Source organism: Emydura macquarii, unplaced genomic scaffold (assembly GCF_026122565.2).
Source record: "Emydura macquarii macquarii isolate MOO-44397 ecotype Brisbane River unplaced genomic scaffold, CSIRO-AGI_Emac_v2 contig_113, whole genome shotgun sequence".
NCBI lineage: Eukaryota > Metazoa > Chordata > Testudines > Chelidae > Emydura > Emydura macquarii.
The window spans coordinates 908,245-924,156 of record NW_027130250.1 but is presented as its reverse complement, the minus strand read 5'-3'; the positions used below and the strand labels follow the sequence as shown (position 1 = coordinate 924,156).

General features: G+C 53.1%; 1 protein-coding gene and 1 long non-coding RNA gene across 2 annotated transcripts; one reads left to right on the top strand and one right to left on the bottom strand.

The window, feature by feature from the left end:
• Positions 1 to 7,284: 7,284 nt before the first annotated feature.
• LOC137150115 (uncharacterized) lies at positions 7,285 to 13,193 on the top strand. The gene is made up of 3 exons (XR_010918917.1): positions 7,285 to 7,468; positions 11,284 to 11,496; positions 12,987 to 13,193. It is a non-coding gene; the product is annotated as an uncharacterized lncRNA (long non-coding RNA).
• On the bottom strand, positions 7,447 to 15,301 carry DUSP26 (dual specificity phosphatase 26). Its single transcript, XM_067543804.1, has 4 exons — positions 15,158 to 15,301; positions 11,213 to 11,490; positions 9,567 to 9,781; positions 7,447 to 8,165 (listed from the first exon to the last, which is right to left on the bottom strand). Exons 2-4 carry the CDS (start codon positions 11,389 to 11,391, stop codon positions 7,966 to 7,968), a joined length of 594 nt encoding a protein of 197 aa, XP_067399905.1. The 5' UTR covers positions 11,392 to 11,490; positions 15,158 to 15,301; the 3' UTR covers positions 7,447 to 7,965.
• Positions 15,302 to 15,912: the final 611 nt, after the last annotated feature.

Below are 15,912 nucleotides of genomic sequence, written 5' to 3'. Positions count from 1 at the left end.
CTAGGGGTATGCTGATCAGATCAGAGGTAGAGCTAGATTAGAATTCAGGAATCCAAGATTCTTTACCCTGGGGTGCATCTTTTGGACCACACTCAAAGTAACTTTAGCGTGGTGGAAAGCTCTCCTATAAATAATAAATATATTCTCTCTCTTATGCCCTAAACATCTTTATGTCACTCACAGATTTGTGCTTCACATCCATTGCCAGGCCTCCTCTGTGATTTTCATCCAGGCCCCTCACACCCACAGGCCATTTCATGTGCATGGCCATAGCTACAGGTGGAGGAAGAAAAAGTTTGAAAGGATGTGAACTGTGAGCGTCACGCTTCAGGGAGTAATCCACTCTCTAATGGGCAATGGATAGGGAAAAACAGATAATGCCACAATAATCAGCCACCTCGTTGAACTCCTTCTGTCTGGCTGCAGTGGGGGGACATGGGCATTGCTGGTGGAGCAGCCAGGACCTACCATGCTTGAGGAGGGGCAGGACTTTAAAAATCAGTGCCTTCCGGTTTGGCCTGCACTTTGCAGGCCACCCACCGTGACTTAGCTTCCAGTCCTTGTGCTTCAGTGTGTAGTGACAGTCACCCATCTTCACTAGTGCCTCGTCTGCGAGTGTGTGACGTACTGTGAGTAATTTGTAGGTGTAAAATAGTGAATGTAAACACGAGCACAGTAGCATCCAAATGTTTACTTTAAATACGTAGTGATTCGTAGTCCTTAACGGTGTCTACGTCAGTACACTTTTAATGAGTTGATAGATGGGGCCTTTCAGGCTTATAAAAATGATATTTGTGGCCCTCGAGCCAAAAGATGTTCCTCTCTCTCTATTTCCTTGTGGTTTTATGGTATGGTTTTACAGTAATGCTGGATGAATGCCTTACAAAAATATTCTGCCCATCTCCACGTATAAATGAGTTGGCTTTGGTGGTGTTCACATCCTTTAGTGTTTGCTCTCGCTGATATTCCAGTGAACAGCTTACTTGTCGGAATGGTCCGGGAACTACCTGGTATTAAGAGAGTATCAGAAAATACGTGTGCAAAACAAATTTGACGTATTTGTCAACATGAATATCAGCAACAGAAACCTGATTTTAATAGTTACACTCATCCAATATGGGAAGGAAACAATGCCATGTGATCTATGTGTCTAATCAATACTAAGCGGCACAGCTCAGTTTGTGGCTCTCTGAACCTCATACGTTCGCCCATTTGAAAAATTACTCGGGATTATTTTCAGTAATTAATAAATCTAAGGCAATTGTAAAGTGCTCCTGGATAATTTGCGAACAGAAAAATAGGCAGAAGTCATTATATACATTTAGTCTCCAGCCCTAATTGATATCCATCCAGGCCTCAGGCCTCGTCTACACACAATCTTGCATCAGTTTAATTTAACCAGTTTAGTTAAACCAATGCAAACCCCTTGTGTGGACACTCCAATGTCCGTTTAAGAGGGGCTTATTTAGGGTTAGCTTAAACCTGTTCGTGATTGACTTTAAACTAAACTGAAATAAGCCCAGTTTAAACTGAAATAAGAATGTCACGTAGCCTTTTGCACTAGTTTAACAACATACTACAAATTAAAGTGGTTCAGCTCTGCCTGTAGACAAGTCCTGAGACCTGCCAAATATATTGAATACAGGCTACCAAAAAGGCAGAACTACTACTATCACTTGCTTGCTGCCAGTCCAACTTGAATTTGCACTCGTGCCCTACACTTGACAGGTTTTGTAGCCCATGTCCACTCCGCCAAGCATATCTGTGTGTGCGAGAGAGCATGAGTGTGCTTACCCAAAGCAATGAATCATCTTTTTCAACTCCACTTCAGACCCAAATTTCCCTCCCCATTCATACTCTTGTCCCTGGCTTGTCCCTGGCTGTCAATGATACTGGATCTATGCCACCCGCCGCAGGCGCCCCCAGTGCCAGGGGCATTCCTAGGGGAGGGAGCTTTCTTCTGTGGCCAGAACGACCTATAGGGCCCTTGGGCAGCTGGGTGCAAGTTCGGGCTGCTCTAATTTACACCAGGGACCAATCTATTCCCAACCCCCCAGCACAGGATGGAGTAAATCTGCTGTTGCTCCCCCATTGTCACGCTTAGCAGGGATGACTTTGGGCCTCTCTCTCTCTTTCCACCAGCTGAAAATCCCAGCTTTCCCTTTTGTCCTCAGGCCTGTCTCTGCCTATCGCTGCCTCATCCACAGCCTTCAATAGGGCTTGGTGATTGACTCTTTCCTTGTTTCATTGCACCCGCTGCTCAGAATCTCCCAGGGCTGCCTCTTTCCCTGGGGGTATCTTTGTGGCTCTCAGGAGAGTGACACCAAAGATGAAGTTGGCCTGTGATGTGTAACTCCTCTGGTTGGGAGGTCTGGCAGCTTTGTGCATCTGAATGCAGGGGTCTGCTGCTGAGACAGCCCCGGGCCCTGGGGCGTTGAACCAGGACAGGCCTAGTAGGCTAGAACATCTCTGCTTCCCAGCGTCACGTGTGCCCAGATAGCTGCAACGATACAGCAGAGCCGAGCAAGCCACCGGCGGCCTCCGTGATTTCACCCACTGGCTTACTTTGCTGATCCTTGGTCATACTGCACCTCCCTGGTCCCAGCTTTATCAGACAATGGCTGCACCCTCAGTTAAAGGCCTAATTAGCAGCAGGTCCCACCATGGGAGCCGCACACCAGCAGGTGAAATGCGGTGAAATGACAAAACCAGGCAAGGACTTTTTAGAACATCCCCGGGGTCTCCATTACCCAGGACCTCTGGACCCCCTGCCTGGCACCCAGAAGCTCCGGGAGTCCTGCTCACCCCAAGGTCACACTCTCCGTTACCAGAAAGCCCTGGGTTTGCTGCCTGGAGCCAGCTCTATTGTTCTTACTCTGTGCAATTTCTGGGCAGTTCCTATGTGTTCTCTTGCTGTGCCTTGAGCTACCTAGAGACTATAATAAGCGCCTTTGGAGTGGGATATAGTCCTCCTTGTCCAAACTCCTTTTAAGGCGGGTTTGCCACAACCCCTAGCCCTCCTCCCCCACCTCTCATAATCATCCCTTTCATTGACCAAGGGGGAGAGAAGCATTTCTCAAGGTTTCCCTGGACACTTGATGGGCATCATGCCAGCCCACTGCTTGCCTGGGCCCTCCGCCCTGCCAAGACACTAAACCAGGTGCGTTCTGGAGTCCCAGACAACCTGGCTGCCATCCAAGCAGAGCTGATTGCTTTTTATAGCTATCGGAGTCTTCTGTGACACACGTTTATGTGATCCAAGTTCGAAACACACAGAGCTGCCCAGCCAGCCAGCTAGTGTGTCAGGAAGTGGAGGAAGTCCGGAACTATATTCGGAGCAGAGAGGCACACAGGCCTTCAGTACAGCTAAATCTGATACGAACTGTGACATGTTTGTGTGGCCGTAACAGCCGCTGCTAGTACGTCTTTCTATAGTGCTTTTCAGCCCTAGACCGCAGAGCCCTTCGCAGAGGTGGGTAAATAGCATCCTCTCCATTTTCCAGAATGGAGAAACTGAGGCACAGATGTTAAGATCCACGTTTTCAAACCCTCTACCGATTTCAGGGCCCTCCATGTTTTTGGGGCGCCCCACTTATGATACCTTGGGCCTGATTCTCATGTACAATATTGGTCAAATGTGTCTTTGTCCCCTGCCCGTGACTGACCCATATAAAGAGGTGGGAAGTTGCTACTCTCTGGACCTGGCACTTCAACTCATGCACTGGAAGCATGTGGTTTTTAGAGGCATGTGTTCTAGGACAAAGCCTAGCCAGGGTGCTGTTCTATTTACCGGTGCAGAGCGCCCACTGTAGTTATAATGTGGGGTCCCACCTCTCTGATCTCTGCTTCCTGGCCCTTCATGCAAGTTGGCCCACTTCTACACCCCAGGCTTATACACGTGGATGTGCTTGGGTAGCAAGGCTGCCCCAGATAGCTCTGACTGGGAGCTAAGCAAACTGGCTGGTTCCCAGCATGTGACTTTCACGACCCTCGAGGGTTGTTTTGAGTTTCAGTTTTGATCAACCCCCCAAAAAACTTGGTTAGAATGGCCACATTTTATCTGGCTTGGGGGCTTGCACAGTGCTGGGAACCTGGATCCAAATCTTGCAGCTTGACCTCATTTCTAGTTGTGTTGAAACCACACCTCCCTCTAGCAGCCACGGGGAGAAGGGAGCAGCTCACCCCAAACGTAAATGAACAGGCCCTGCACCCCAGTAAAGTTTCTGACAACCGTGGGCTTCCAAAATTCCAGATCAGGTGCACTGGGGTAAGGAAAAATGTGTGCAGTTTGACTCTGGATCCTGTCGGGCTCGTTAGAAATGTGTTCTCGTGCGCCCTCCTGTGACCGTTGGGAGGAAAGCGGAATAAAGCTGTAGATGGGACCGGCCCGAGTTGCTTAGATGGGCCCCAGAAGGCCACGTTGTAAGGATCTCGGACAGAGGCTCCTAGTTCTCATGTTTCAGTATAAGTGTAGTTCAAAGCCTGCGCCAGTAAAGCCAGCAAGTGTGAACTGGAGACCTACAGGGGTTAGCGATGAGGGGCTGCTTTTCACCTAGTCTCTTTCTAGTCCCTCGGGGTATGGGTACGCGGTGCTTTGGCGGGAGTCTCCCAGGCCAGTTCGACAGAAATAGCCGTCCCGGCAGCACTTTGAAGTTGCAGCTTGGGCTCTGAGGTCTAGAGAGAGTGGTGCTCTTCAGAGCAGGAGCTGCAACGCCACGCTGTGTCTACACAGCTGGTTTTAGAGTCTGTTGACCCAGCCTGGAGGCTCGCTCCAAAATGCTGCCTAGACATGCAGGGCCAAAGCATACTTTTTTCAGACCCAGTACAAACTTTTAACATGGGCCCCCTCCCGTAATGGGGGGTTGCAGCCTGGGCCGGGCCCCCCAGGGCCTCTGGGCCACAGTAAAGTGTACCCTTTCTCCCCCATGTGGGAGCTCTGTAGACCTGCCCTAAGCTATGAAAGATGACGACCCTGTGAGCCCTTTATATACCTGGTAATAAATAGTCTGTCTTGGCTGCTGGGCTTACGTTAAACCAAGAGTAGGTTCCTCCACGGGTGTATGAGCTGCCCCAGCCCAGGCAAGTGCCAGGAGCCAGACAGAACTGCAGCAAAACCAGCACTCACACCCTGGCCTGGGATGCGCCTGGCCTGTCCAGCGTAGGTGCTTTGGAGAAGAGTCTCATTCAGAAACTCCATCGCTCGGAATGAAACTCCTCCCCTGGATCTTCAGACTCCTGATGCTCTCAGAGCTGCTGTTACTGTGGCATGGCCCTTAGTCAAGTTTAAGAGGAGATTTTTGTCTCTGCATAGCTGTCATAGAAGCTAACTTTTGGTGGTTCTGGTGTTTGTGGGGCCTGCCCGGCTTCTTTTGGCGGAGAGCAGCATCACCATCTGGTGGTGGAAACCATTCAAGACAGCGGGTTAAACATTTCTTGGTATTTCTTTCTCATTCACTGTATTGTTTTATATACTGGGGCTGATTCTCCCCAGCATATCTGCTCGTCGCCACTTTAGACTGCGGGCTCTCAGGGGTGTGTTACCAGCCTTCTCCCTTCAGTTGGGAAAGAGTTTTCTCTTTTGATTTCTGCCTCCATCGGAACGGTGCATAAATTACATGACACGTTTTGGAGTGGTTTTCAAGGCCCACCTGCTTGCAACACTGAAACAAACGCGCCAAATGCGGGACCCACCAGTCCCCTAATGCAAGACGTAATTTACAGACAGCCTCATACACTGAGCTAGGTCGGGTCATCGGTCCCCTCCAGCCCAGTCTCCAGGACTGGCCAATACCCGGTGCTTCTGCGTAAGCTGAACTGCCTCGATAATGCACCCGACCAGCTGTGCTGTGCTGTAACCTTGTGCAGGTACTTTTGGGCCAGGGCACCAGTTCTGCTGGCACCAGCCCAGCCCTCTGGGGCAGGGTGGGTGGGGTGGAGAACTCCTCTGGGTGGAGCGCAGAATCTGTAGGGGGGAGTTTGGAGCTGGTGAGCTCTCTGCTCACACCAGCCCCAGGAGAGGACTTTACACCAGTCATTGCTTGGGACCACTCCCCACCTCCAAAATCCTAAAAGTGTGGGTGGGGAGGGGCGTGGGGGTCCCTTTGCAGCATGGTGGGGGTGCGGAGGACGGAGGGCAGGAACTTCAAGCTAGTAATATGGGAAGACAGCAGGGCAAACACATGGAGCCTCCTATTATCACAAGAGCTGAATCTCAAAGGTGCTCCTGCCCCTGGATGGAAAATTGTGTCACAGTGAAGCCACCTGAAGGGCTGGTGAGGGAGGGTTACTCTGTGATCTTGTGCTGCTCCCTTGTGGTCATGGGTAGCATGGCTCCCTGAGGCTTGTTATTTATGCAGAGAAACTTTTTAGCAGGGTGGCAATGAATGCGGCTGGAAGGAATCCTGGGAATGCGGCAGAGGCAGGGCTGGTCTCACTCTGTCTGTGGCAGGGGAATGCAGGCTCCGTGTCTTGGCTCTCTCTGCTGAGTCTGCCACTCTGCAGGCTAGGGAGGGACTGCCCCGGTGTCCGTAGTTGTCTCAAGATATGGCCACCTTCCCCTCGCTGGAAATGGGGCTTAGACCCTTCAGAGCTTATTGCACTCCACCCCCTTCCTTCCAAAGCCCATTTATACACACTGTGCTAGAAAGGGGCCCAAGCTATGGACCCTGCCCCTGGGTGGTGCTGGGTGCCCTCCTTTCTCTTGCCATTGGATCAGGATCCAACGCATTCTCTCCCAAGCGTTTGGTTCCAGGCCCATCCCCAGGGTCTTGGCTTCTCGTAAGGATTTGTTCCCCATGCGGAAGTGGCCTCTGTGATCAGCCCCTTAGTGCTTCCCTGGCTCGTTCCCTCCAGCAGCCCTGTGTTGGGGGTCCCCATGCCCTGGCGAGGAGACGGGTTGGATGGGCCGCTTATCACAGGTCTTGTATCCCTGACTGTAGCGATGAAGAGGGACACAACACTCCCTCCCTCACCTTGTCAGGTAGGGGCCTTCAGCCAGATGGGGTGTGCTTCCTTCTCATGAACCCGACCTCAGCAAAGGGGCTGGGAGAGGATCACGAAGACCTGGTTGCAGTGACTGGAGCGGGGAGGGTCACAAGGAGGTTGCAGACATGCCTCTTTTCCCCCTCTGTCCTCTCCCCACAAACCCCTACCAAATCTGGGCAGATTTGCTGAGGGCTGCCCTTTAAGCACTGTCTTATCAAAGCTGCTGCTCCCAGGTAATAAGACACCCCCTCCTCCCCATGCTTTTTTTTTTCAGATCTCTGGCTGATTGGCTCTTTCCCTGCCCCACAATGTCAGTATATTGCCCACTCCCGAAAAGGTGGCAGCATTTCCGCTCTATGGTGGGATGTGATCCATGAAGACACACATCTAGAACTTCTCTCCCTCGGGGTCTGGGGCGAGATACTCCAAAACAACAGAAGGGGCGGCCGGGCTTTTTTCCTCTGCGGTCACTTTATTCTTACAGGTAAGTGTTGTACATAGAGGACACCCAAAGTCTACGACACCAAAGGGCCCAAGGCCACGGCTAATTCACATTGCCACAAAGAAATGCGCGCAGCTTGGAGTTTGCAGGAACAGGCAGGGCTGGTTTGGTGCCGGGGCGTGCTAGCTGGGAGCACCGACCCGAGAGGGCTTCGCAGAGCCGGCAGGGAGGGAGAGAAGCCTGAGACATGGGATTATTGTCCATCTGGGGTGCGTCTCTGAGTCTGTCTGGCTGGAAAGAGGCTGTATGTGAGGCCTCCACAGACCACAGGGCTGCAGGCCGGGAGCCCTAGGAATAGCTCCCGCTCCTTGAGGACCTCACCCGACAGGGTGGACGGGGGCCGTGGGAGTCCAGCCATGCTAGAACCCAGGAGCTGCCAAATGCTTGCCCCGTGATGAGAACTCTATCTCAGCTGCTTGGCTGACAGTAGGGTTAGTCTGAGGGCCGGACACTGAACAGCGCCTCCCTCCTGTGCCCGCTCACACTCGCCGCTTCAGCCTCAGGGAGTTGTCCAAGGTGACCAGCTGGTGCAGGAAACCCCGGTTGGGGATTATGCCCCGGTGGTCCTTGACGGTCTTTATGGCTTCCACCAGGGTCATGTGGTGGTGGATCATGAGGTAGGCGAGGACCAAAGTGGCCGACCGGCTCACCCCGACGGCGCAGTGGACGAGGATCCTTCCTGCAGGGAGAAGGGCGGCTGTGTTAGAGAGGGACTATGGCCTCAAGGCTCCAATGGGTTAGGGAAGTCTAGGAAAGAGTCCTATAGCAGTGCGGGTGAGATGATCACGCCGGCATAGGATTTAGGACACAGGGCTAGATGGGACAGAGTCAGAAAGTGGCAGGGGAGGAGGGTTCCCACGGCAAAAGCTGAGTGTCCATTGAAAAATCAACATCTGAAGTATTCCGATTCAGAAATGCGGCTGTGGTGCCTCATGGGAGTTGTAGTTCGGGTGGCTCATGCGCTCATTCTCCTCTCTAGGCTGGGCGGACTGATGCACCACAGTCTCCCTTTTTTGGGGGGGGGGGAGATGAGGCATGATGGGAGTCCCACAGCCACAGTGCATCCTGGGCGATGACGTCTGGCTAAGGAGCCCAGCCCAGCTCCAAGAAGGAGAATGGGGACATGACGACACTGAACTACAGTTCCCATGAGGCTCTGCAGCAGCATCTCTAAATCGAAGCATTCCAGGGTATGGCTAAAACATTTCAGTTTCTGGCTGAAAATCAAAAACTTTTAGGTTCGGTTTTTTTTAAGTGCAAAAATCTAAATTTTCCATAGAAAGCGGACACTTTGTGGGGGAAAAATGTTGTTTAGTCGAAAACCCAACGTTCCTTTGAACAGCAGCGGTGAGAGCAAATTTTCACCTGGCCCTGCTCCATGGTCCCTGTGAGCCAGACTCTGAACTGTGCCCCCGGAGTACGGGAGGCCAAAGATGCCTGTCCCCCCCCCCCATTGCACCTGCTGCATCCTGGGCTGTGCTAGGGTCTTCAGATCTGCCCCTTCCTGCTCTTAATCCACCTCCATTCTGGCATTCCCTTATTCCAGGGACTGCCTTCACCCTTCTTCCCCAGAGGAATTCCCAGTGTTGTGAGAGGAAGGGATCCAGCTCAGCTGTGGCCTATTTGTTCCATCAGGATGCCACAAAATGGCCAGGCTTCGGCCCAGAATTGGGGCTTGGGTCTCTTCCAGAATGGCGGCTGCTGGGACGCTAGCTAGCTGGCCCATTGCTCTAGTCCAGCCACTCCCTGCGCAGACAGAGCCGGGTGCAGCAGGAGGCCAGGCACTGAGCTAGAAGGACCATTGCGCTGTTCCAGCATGGTGACGCTGGTGTTATGGTGTCAGTTTCGTAGGCTCAGGTAGAAGTGGCTAGATTTCTCTGGGGGGAGGTTTCTCTGGGGGAAAACTATGGAGCTAGGAGGGAGGATCCCCAGGTATCTCCACTGCTTCCAGCACAGAACCATGGGTGTGTGTTTATAAGGAAAGAAGGCAATTAGAGACCGGGGTTTTGGACACCGCCTGTCCTCTTTCCCAACCGAGCTCCTTGCCCCAGCCCCACTTCCCTTTCCTCCAGCCCCTCACCGCCGCTCTTGCTCAGTGCCTGGTGGATGAAGTCAGCTGCGGGGTAGAAGTAGGGACTCATGTCGAAGCCGGGCGAGTCATGGGCCTCAATGCCTTGGTAGTGGATGCCAGTGCCCTCATAGTACTCAGCACCCCCTCTCCACCTGCTGTGAGAGGCGTTGAGGATGTGGGTGATGTGCAGGCGGGACAGCTCACGTCGATTGGCTGCTATATCTCTGTGGGGAGGGGAGCAAAGGGTTATGCTTGGGCCCCGGCCCCACTTTAACTTTTTCGGGTCCAGTACAAACTTGTAACCCGGGCCCCCTCCCACACACATCCCACAATCCCTCATCCCACACCTACAATCTCATGCTCCATGAAACATTTTTTCCTCGTGGTAATGGGGGTTGCAGCCTGGGCCGGGACCCCCAGGGCCTCCAGGCCCCAGTAAAGCGTACCCTTCCCCCCCCCTGCATGTAGGGGCCCTGCGTGGGGCCCACGGGAGAGCTTACATGGAGGCAGCTGAGCAGGGGGGCTTCTTGGTAGTGGTCCGTGTAAGCATCATCTACTAGAACTGGTACCAGGGAGGGGAAAGCTGCTTAGCCAGCCCCGCATGGCTTTTTAGCGTGGAGGGAGCAGGCCCGGAGAAGGTGGGGGAGCGAGGGGGAATCATCTTGTGGGTACATTTAAAAAAAATCAAAAACTAAGAAAATCTTTGGTTCTCCACCCAGCAACCCACATTTCTCTCTCTGCCTCACCCCCCTGTGAGTCCAACGCAGGGCTCTTCACACAGCTCTGCTAATGCCTGTCAATGCCTGTTGTTTCCCCCCGCCCCTTAGGCTTGCACCCCCAGTTTCCCAGAACTCTTGAACATAGACTTATAAAAATGTCGGGCCGGAAGGGGACCTCGAAGTCATCTAGTTCATCCGCCGTGCTGAGGCAGGACCGAATAAACCTAGACTATCCCTGACGGCTGTTTGTCCAACCTGTTCTTAAAAACCTCCAGCGACGGGGATTCCACAGCTTCCCTAGATAACCTGATCCCGTGCTTAACTGTCCTGAGAGAAAGTTTGTCCTACTATCGAACCTCAATCCCCCTGGCTGCAAACAAGGGAGCTCGCTGTGCCCGGTTTGTGTGTGATAGATCTTGTCCCATGGCTACATGCACCCCCAGGAACCAGTTTTGAGTGCCCCTGTCCGAGATGGAAAGGACACACACCAGCTCCTGGAATTGGTTTCGTACCGGAGAATCCCAGCTTCCATTAAAACAAACATGTTTCTAGAGCTTGTCGCTGCAGAGAAAAGCTTGAAAACACGACCTGAATGTGCTGTACAGGCTTGGAAAGCAGAAGGCCAATAAAAAGAACCCCAAACTTATTTGAAATGGCTCTTGGTTGTGCTGGGGGGGCTGACTCACACCTCCCCCACCTATGCTACCGAGTCCCTTTCCCTCTTGCTTCCCAGCCCCACTCTTTTCCCCGCCTCACCATGCCCCTTCCCTCACTCTATCTCCCATGCTCATTGAGTCCTCTCTCAATCTGTCACCTCACTTCTTGCCTCCCTTTTCCCCACAGTGCCTCCAATCCCCTTCTTCTGCTCCCCAGAGAGTCCTCCCCGCGCCTCACGACCCTGGGGCGTTTGCCCCTATCCCCTGGGCCCATACGTACTGGTCTCCCAGGTAGAGTCCTGGCCAGACCTCATCTGCATGGTTACAGGCCGTTTTCCCCGTGTACAGCAGCCTCTCAAGCTCAAAGACGCTGAGGATGGGGTGGCTTTGAGAATCTTCCTGAGTCGTCCGGCTGGGTGACCTGGAGCTGCTTCTGGAGAACCTGGACATGAAAGCCATCGGAGCCGGCGAAACCCACGATGCATCCCTGTGGGCTTGTGGAGGCCGGACTGTGCCCGGGATAACAACGCAGCTGCCGCCGCCACCCACGGTCCCGTCCTGTAAGTAAGTGGTGGAGATGCCATTAGGAAAACCAGGGGGCCCTACCTGGGCGTATTGCCAAGCCCTTCCATAAGTGACAAGTGATCAGCTCAGAAAACTGCCCCCTGTCCCTCACCTTCCACTCAAGCTGCTTCTTCCTGAAGCTGCAAAACTGGGCAGGAGACCCCGGCCAAGCAGCTTTGAGCTGGTCGTGCCTCAGAATCCCTCACGGGAGTCCAAAGCAGCTCTGTAGATCCTCCCAGCAACCTGAGTGCGTGAACCTGCTGCAGGTGCAGAACCCTCTCCGCCCATGAGTTGCCAACGTCAGGATGGGGCGGTACATCTTGTGCTCCCCTCCAGGAAGGTGGTGCTTTTGGGGAGAGCTTTGTGTGGGGCCAGGACACTTGTGAACCAAGCAAAGGAGGGAGCGGGGTCACCAAAGCCTTCATCCCGCTTGTGCAAACGCTTTCATGGTGACGGGGCAACTTTCCAGCTCTGCTCTGCTGGATCAGTGCCACACTGGTTGGGGGGCAGAGTACCCAGGGTTTTCTGTTCATGGGACGACGGGGTAGCTCAGCGGCCACCTTCCCTCTGAACTGGCCGGAGGGCAACAGCTGCCAGTTACAAAGCCAATTCAAGAGCTGACTGTGCCAACCTGTGATTGGAGGAGCTGGCAGGCAGGGAAGATGCTGGGCATGGTGCCAGGCTCTGGGGCTGGGAGGAGAAGCAGGAGGAAGATTTCATACGGTGCCACGCGGGGTCTCGCCGGGCATCGGCCTGTCATGCACCAGTAACAGGAAGGAGAGGCTGTTTTACCCTCTCGTGGTACAGCCACCCGCCTCCTGCATTTGAAAAGCGCGGAGGCTGCTCTGGGTTTGGGGTGGGAGGCGTTAATCGTCGGGCACGAGACTTTTATTTTTAAGAAATAGAACCCAGGAGGCCTGGCTCCCAGGCCTGTGGTTGAGCCCCTAGACCATGCTGCTGCCTTCCTCACACCCGCAACAAGCCTCCCAGGGCAGCCCCACCCCTATGGGGCACTCAATAAGGGAGCCTCAGCCTTGAAAACATTTGCTGCCTTCCTCCTCAGTGGAGCCAGCTGAACGACTCTGCTGCTGTTGTTGTGTTTCACCCTCTCCTGCCCCCCTTCCAGTGTTGCCTCAGCTGTTGCCTAGAGCTGCCTCTCAGCATTTGGGAACCCATCCAAGCGACACATCTTAGCTCTGTTCCCGTCAGCAGCTCTGCCCACTAGCCAATTGTTTTCAGAGGCTAACAGGGGAAATGTAGTGACCTCAGATTTGCCTGGCTGGCTTAGACCATCAGTTCAGTCAGTCTGGCATCCTGCCTTCAGCCATGGCCAACAAGCATGGTGCAGAAGGAGGCAACCCCTAGTCACCCACCTGATTGTGCACAGAGGATGGAAACATCAGGAAAGCAGCTCCCTTTAGATCCCTTCCGAATTCTGCAGTGCTAGGTATTTCCCTCCCTACTGACTTCTCCCCGTTGTTTATTCCCAGCAGGGTATTTTGAACGCTGCCTTGGACATGGTTGTGCAAGGTATGAAATAGACTATTTTGGAGTCAGCGTCTCCAGTCAGCCCTGGTACGATAGGGTGCAGCTGTCACAGGAGCTGCAGCAGTGTATACCATGATCCAAAGTTGGCCTGATGTCTCCTGCACTCTGCTGAACATTTGACCTGCTGGATCCAGGAATAAACCTGGCCAGCCCCTGGGCAGCACACCACGGCTGCGATCATCAGCAGCACAATGCCATGGGATGTCTGCCTCTTCATGTTGCAGCAGGCCCGTCAGCCTGGGCCCATCCAAGCGTTGCCCATACCATGCCCCTCAATATAAGGCTACAAGCAGATCCCTACCTGGCTAAGGGTTTTTCTACACTGCAACTGGAGGTGTGATTTGCAGCTCAGGTAGGCATCTCTGCACTGGCTTTAATCCTGCCAGCATGGCTAAAAATAGCTACGAAAACATGTCAACACAGGCCCGGGTGCAGGCTGCCCCTGCAGGTACATATCCAGAGTTCGGGTGAGCTCGTGTACCTGCAGACATGCCACGTCTTGCAAACGGATCGCGAGCGTCGTGATTTCTGAGTAAAATAAAACTCGCTCATGATCTCGCGACAGAGCTCTCACATGTCCATTTTTGTTTCATCCGCAGCGCACGCTTAAAATGTGTTTCCAGTCGAAAAGGAGTCACTCCAGCCTCACCAAAGGAGTGGGATTTCTCCACTGGGCAGTTACTTCCAAAGTACGTTGAAAGACCATGAGAACTCATTTGCATATCAGATAAACAAAGCCATCAAGCTAACAAGGAGGGAGAGGAGACAGCCTGACTAAACCCAGCAGGGAAGAGAAACTTCATCTGAGATATAAAGAAGGAGGGACAGGGCCAAACCTCAAATAAGCAATTGAATTAACTGGGGTGGGGCAAGGGGTCTAAAAGTGAGTTCTAAAAGTGAGGCTTAATTTTATTTAGAAATAATGTCAGGCCCCCAGGGCACGGCCAAGGCTCCAGCTGTCAGCCCCGATGGGCGGCTCCCCTACCATCCTGGGAAGTGGGAGAGGGGACCCTACTGCAGCCCCCACAGGCCTGGGGAGGGTGAAGAACCCTAAGGAGCAGAGGTGAGGCTGGAAATGCAGGGGGACTGAAGTGAGGAGGGTGGGGGCTGGTGGGGTGGGGGAGGCTGTCTGGATAGGGTAGTGCTGGGAAGATGAACTGAGGGTGGTGGAGGTCAATGGGGTAGGGGGCTGAACTGAGGGGGGGGTTGAACTGAGGGGGGTTGAGTGGGAGAAAACTGATGGGGACTGGGGGACAGGATTAATTGCTGGGCAGGATGTGGGGATGAGAACTCCTGCAGCAGGGGCGAAAATCACCTTATGCAGGACATGGGGGAGAGTGGGTGACACTCATTGTCCCACGCACACACCCTGGGGATGGGCAGGGGGCGTTCAAACATCAAGAGACTGACCTGAAAACATGATACAATCTTTTTTTTTTTTTTTTTTAATGTCATGGTTTTGGGGCCAATCTCATGATTTTTGGGGGGTCCGACTTACAATTTTTGCTCTCTTGAAGCTGGCAATGCTGTCCCAGTGCTGCTGTCTTCACTGCTCGTGCGTTAATTGCACTAGCTAGATTAACGCCAGCAGGGGTATGCCTGCTTGAGGTACAAACAACCCACCTTTGATTGCAGTGCAGACAACCCTGAGAATCTGTGGGACAGATCCATTCCGGCCTGTAACTCTATAGGCTTCGGGGACGAATCTGACTCTCATCTTCTGCCCGCCACGCCCTCTGGCTGCATGTGCAATGGGCTCTAGCTGGTAAATATCACCAATTGCCACCTGAGAGGTAAGAACCCAGAGCATATCCCCAAAGCCCCATTGCTACTTGCGATCTGGGGCCCATTCCAGTATTAAAACACAGGGTGAGCTACTGCATGCAGCCTCCTCTTCCTCACAAGTACATGGCTGCCTCTGCCGCCCCTGCCAATCTCACACGGACTGTGCTCGGAGGGAGGAGAGAGACAGATAGACAGACACACATGGCTGTTCTGCATAGATGCTATCGCAACAGGGCAGGCTGCCCACCCCCGCACGCTCAGCAAAGAGACAGAAAGACAGACAGACAGATGGGAGGCAGGAGGAAGCCACGCACCCCCGATACTCTACCTTTGTGCAGGCTGTGATTTCTCGGCTGAGGGGGAGTTTTCTAGTCAGATCCAGTCGGCCATGTCTTCCTCCTCCTGCTGCTCTTGTTGCTGCTGCCGCTGCTGCCGTATAAAGGCTGATGTGTGAACATCTATTTTAAGGCATGACATGTCCAGAGGCCGGTTTGTTTATATCATAGTGTGCGTGGGTGAAGGGGGGGGAGAGAGAGAAAGAAGAGGGAGATTGACACAAACACAGACCGTCACATATAAACACACGTGCAGGTGCATGCACACGCAAAGTCACATGTATAAACACACACCCGCATACATTCCTGTGCATGTAAGTACACATACACAGCCACAGTAATGTGCACATACAAAAACTCACATCCAAACACAGAAATCCTTCCCCACACCGCTGTGCTCACACACCCTCCCCCCTATACACAACTAGCTACCCAGGAAGAAAAAAGGAAAGAAAGACTATTCTACTGAGGAACAGCTCTGTCTAAGAGCTAGTCATTATTATGAATAGACATAATAATTAGGAATAGAGAGAGAGATCTTAACACCGAAAGGAACCACCAGTCTGACCCCCTCTATATCACAGGCCACCAGGGCCACCCAGAACCCGCACACTAAACCCAGCAACTGAAACTCGACCAAAGAATTACAGCCCACAGGAGACTAGACTATGATGTGCCACAGGCAGAAAATAGAAGGGACCGAGGTGCCCCAGTGCCCGAGCCTCCTCCGCATTAAGTGAGATACATC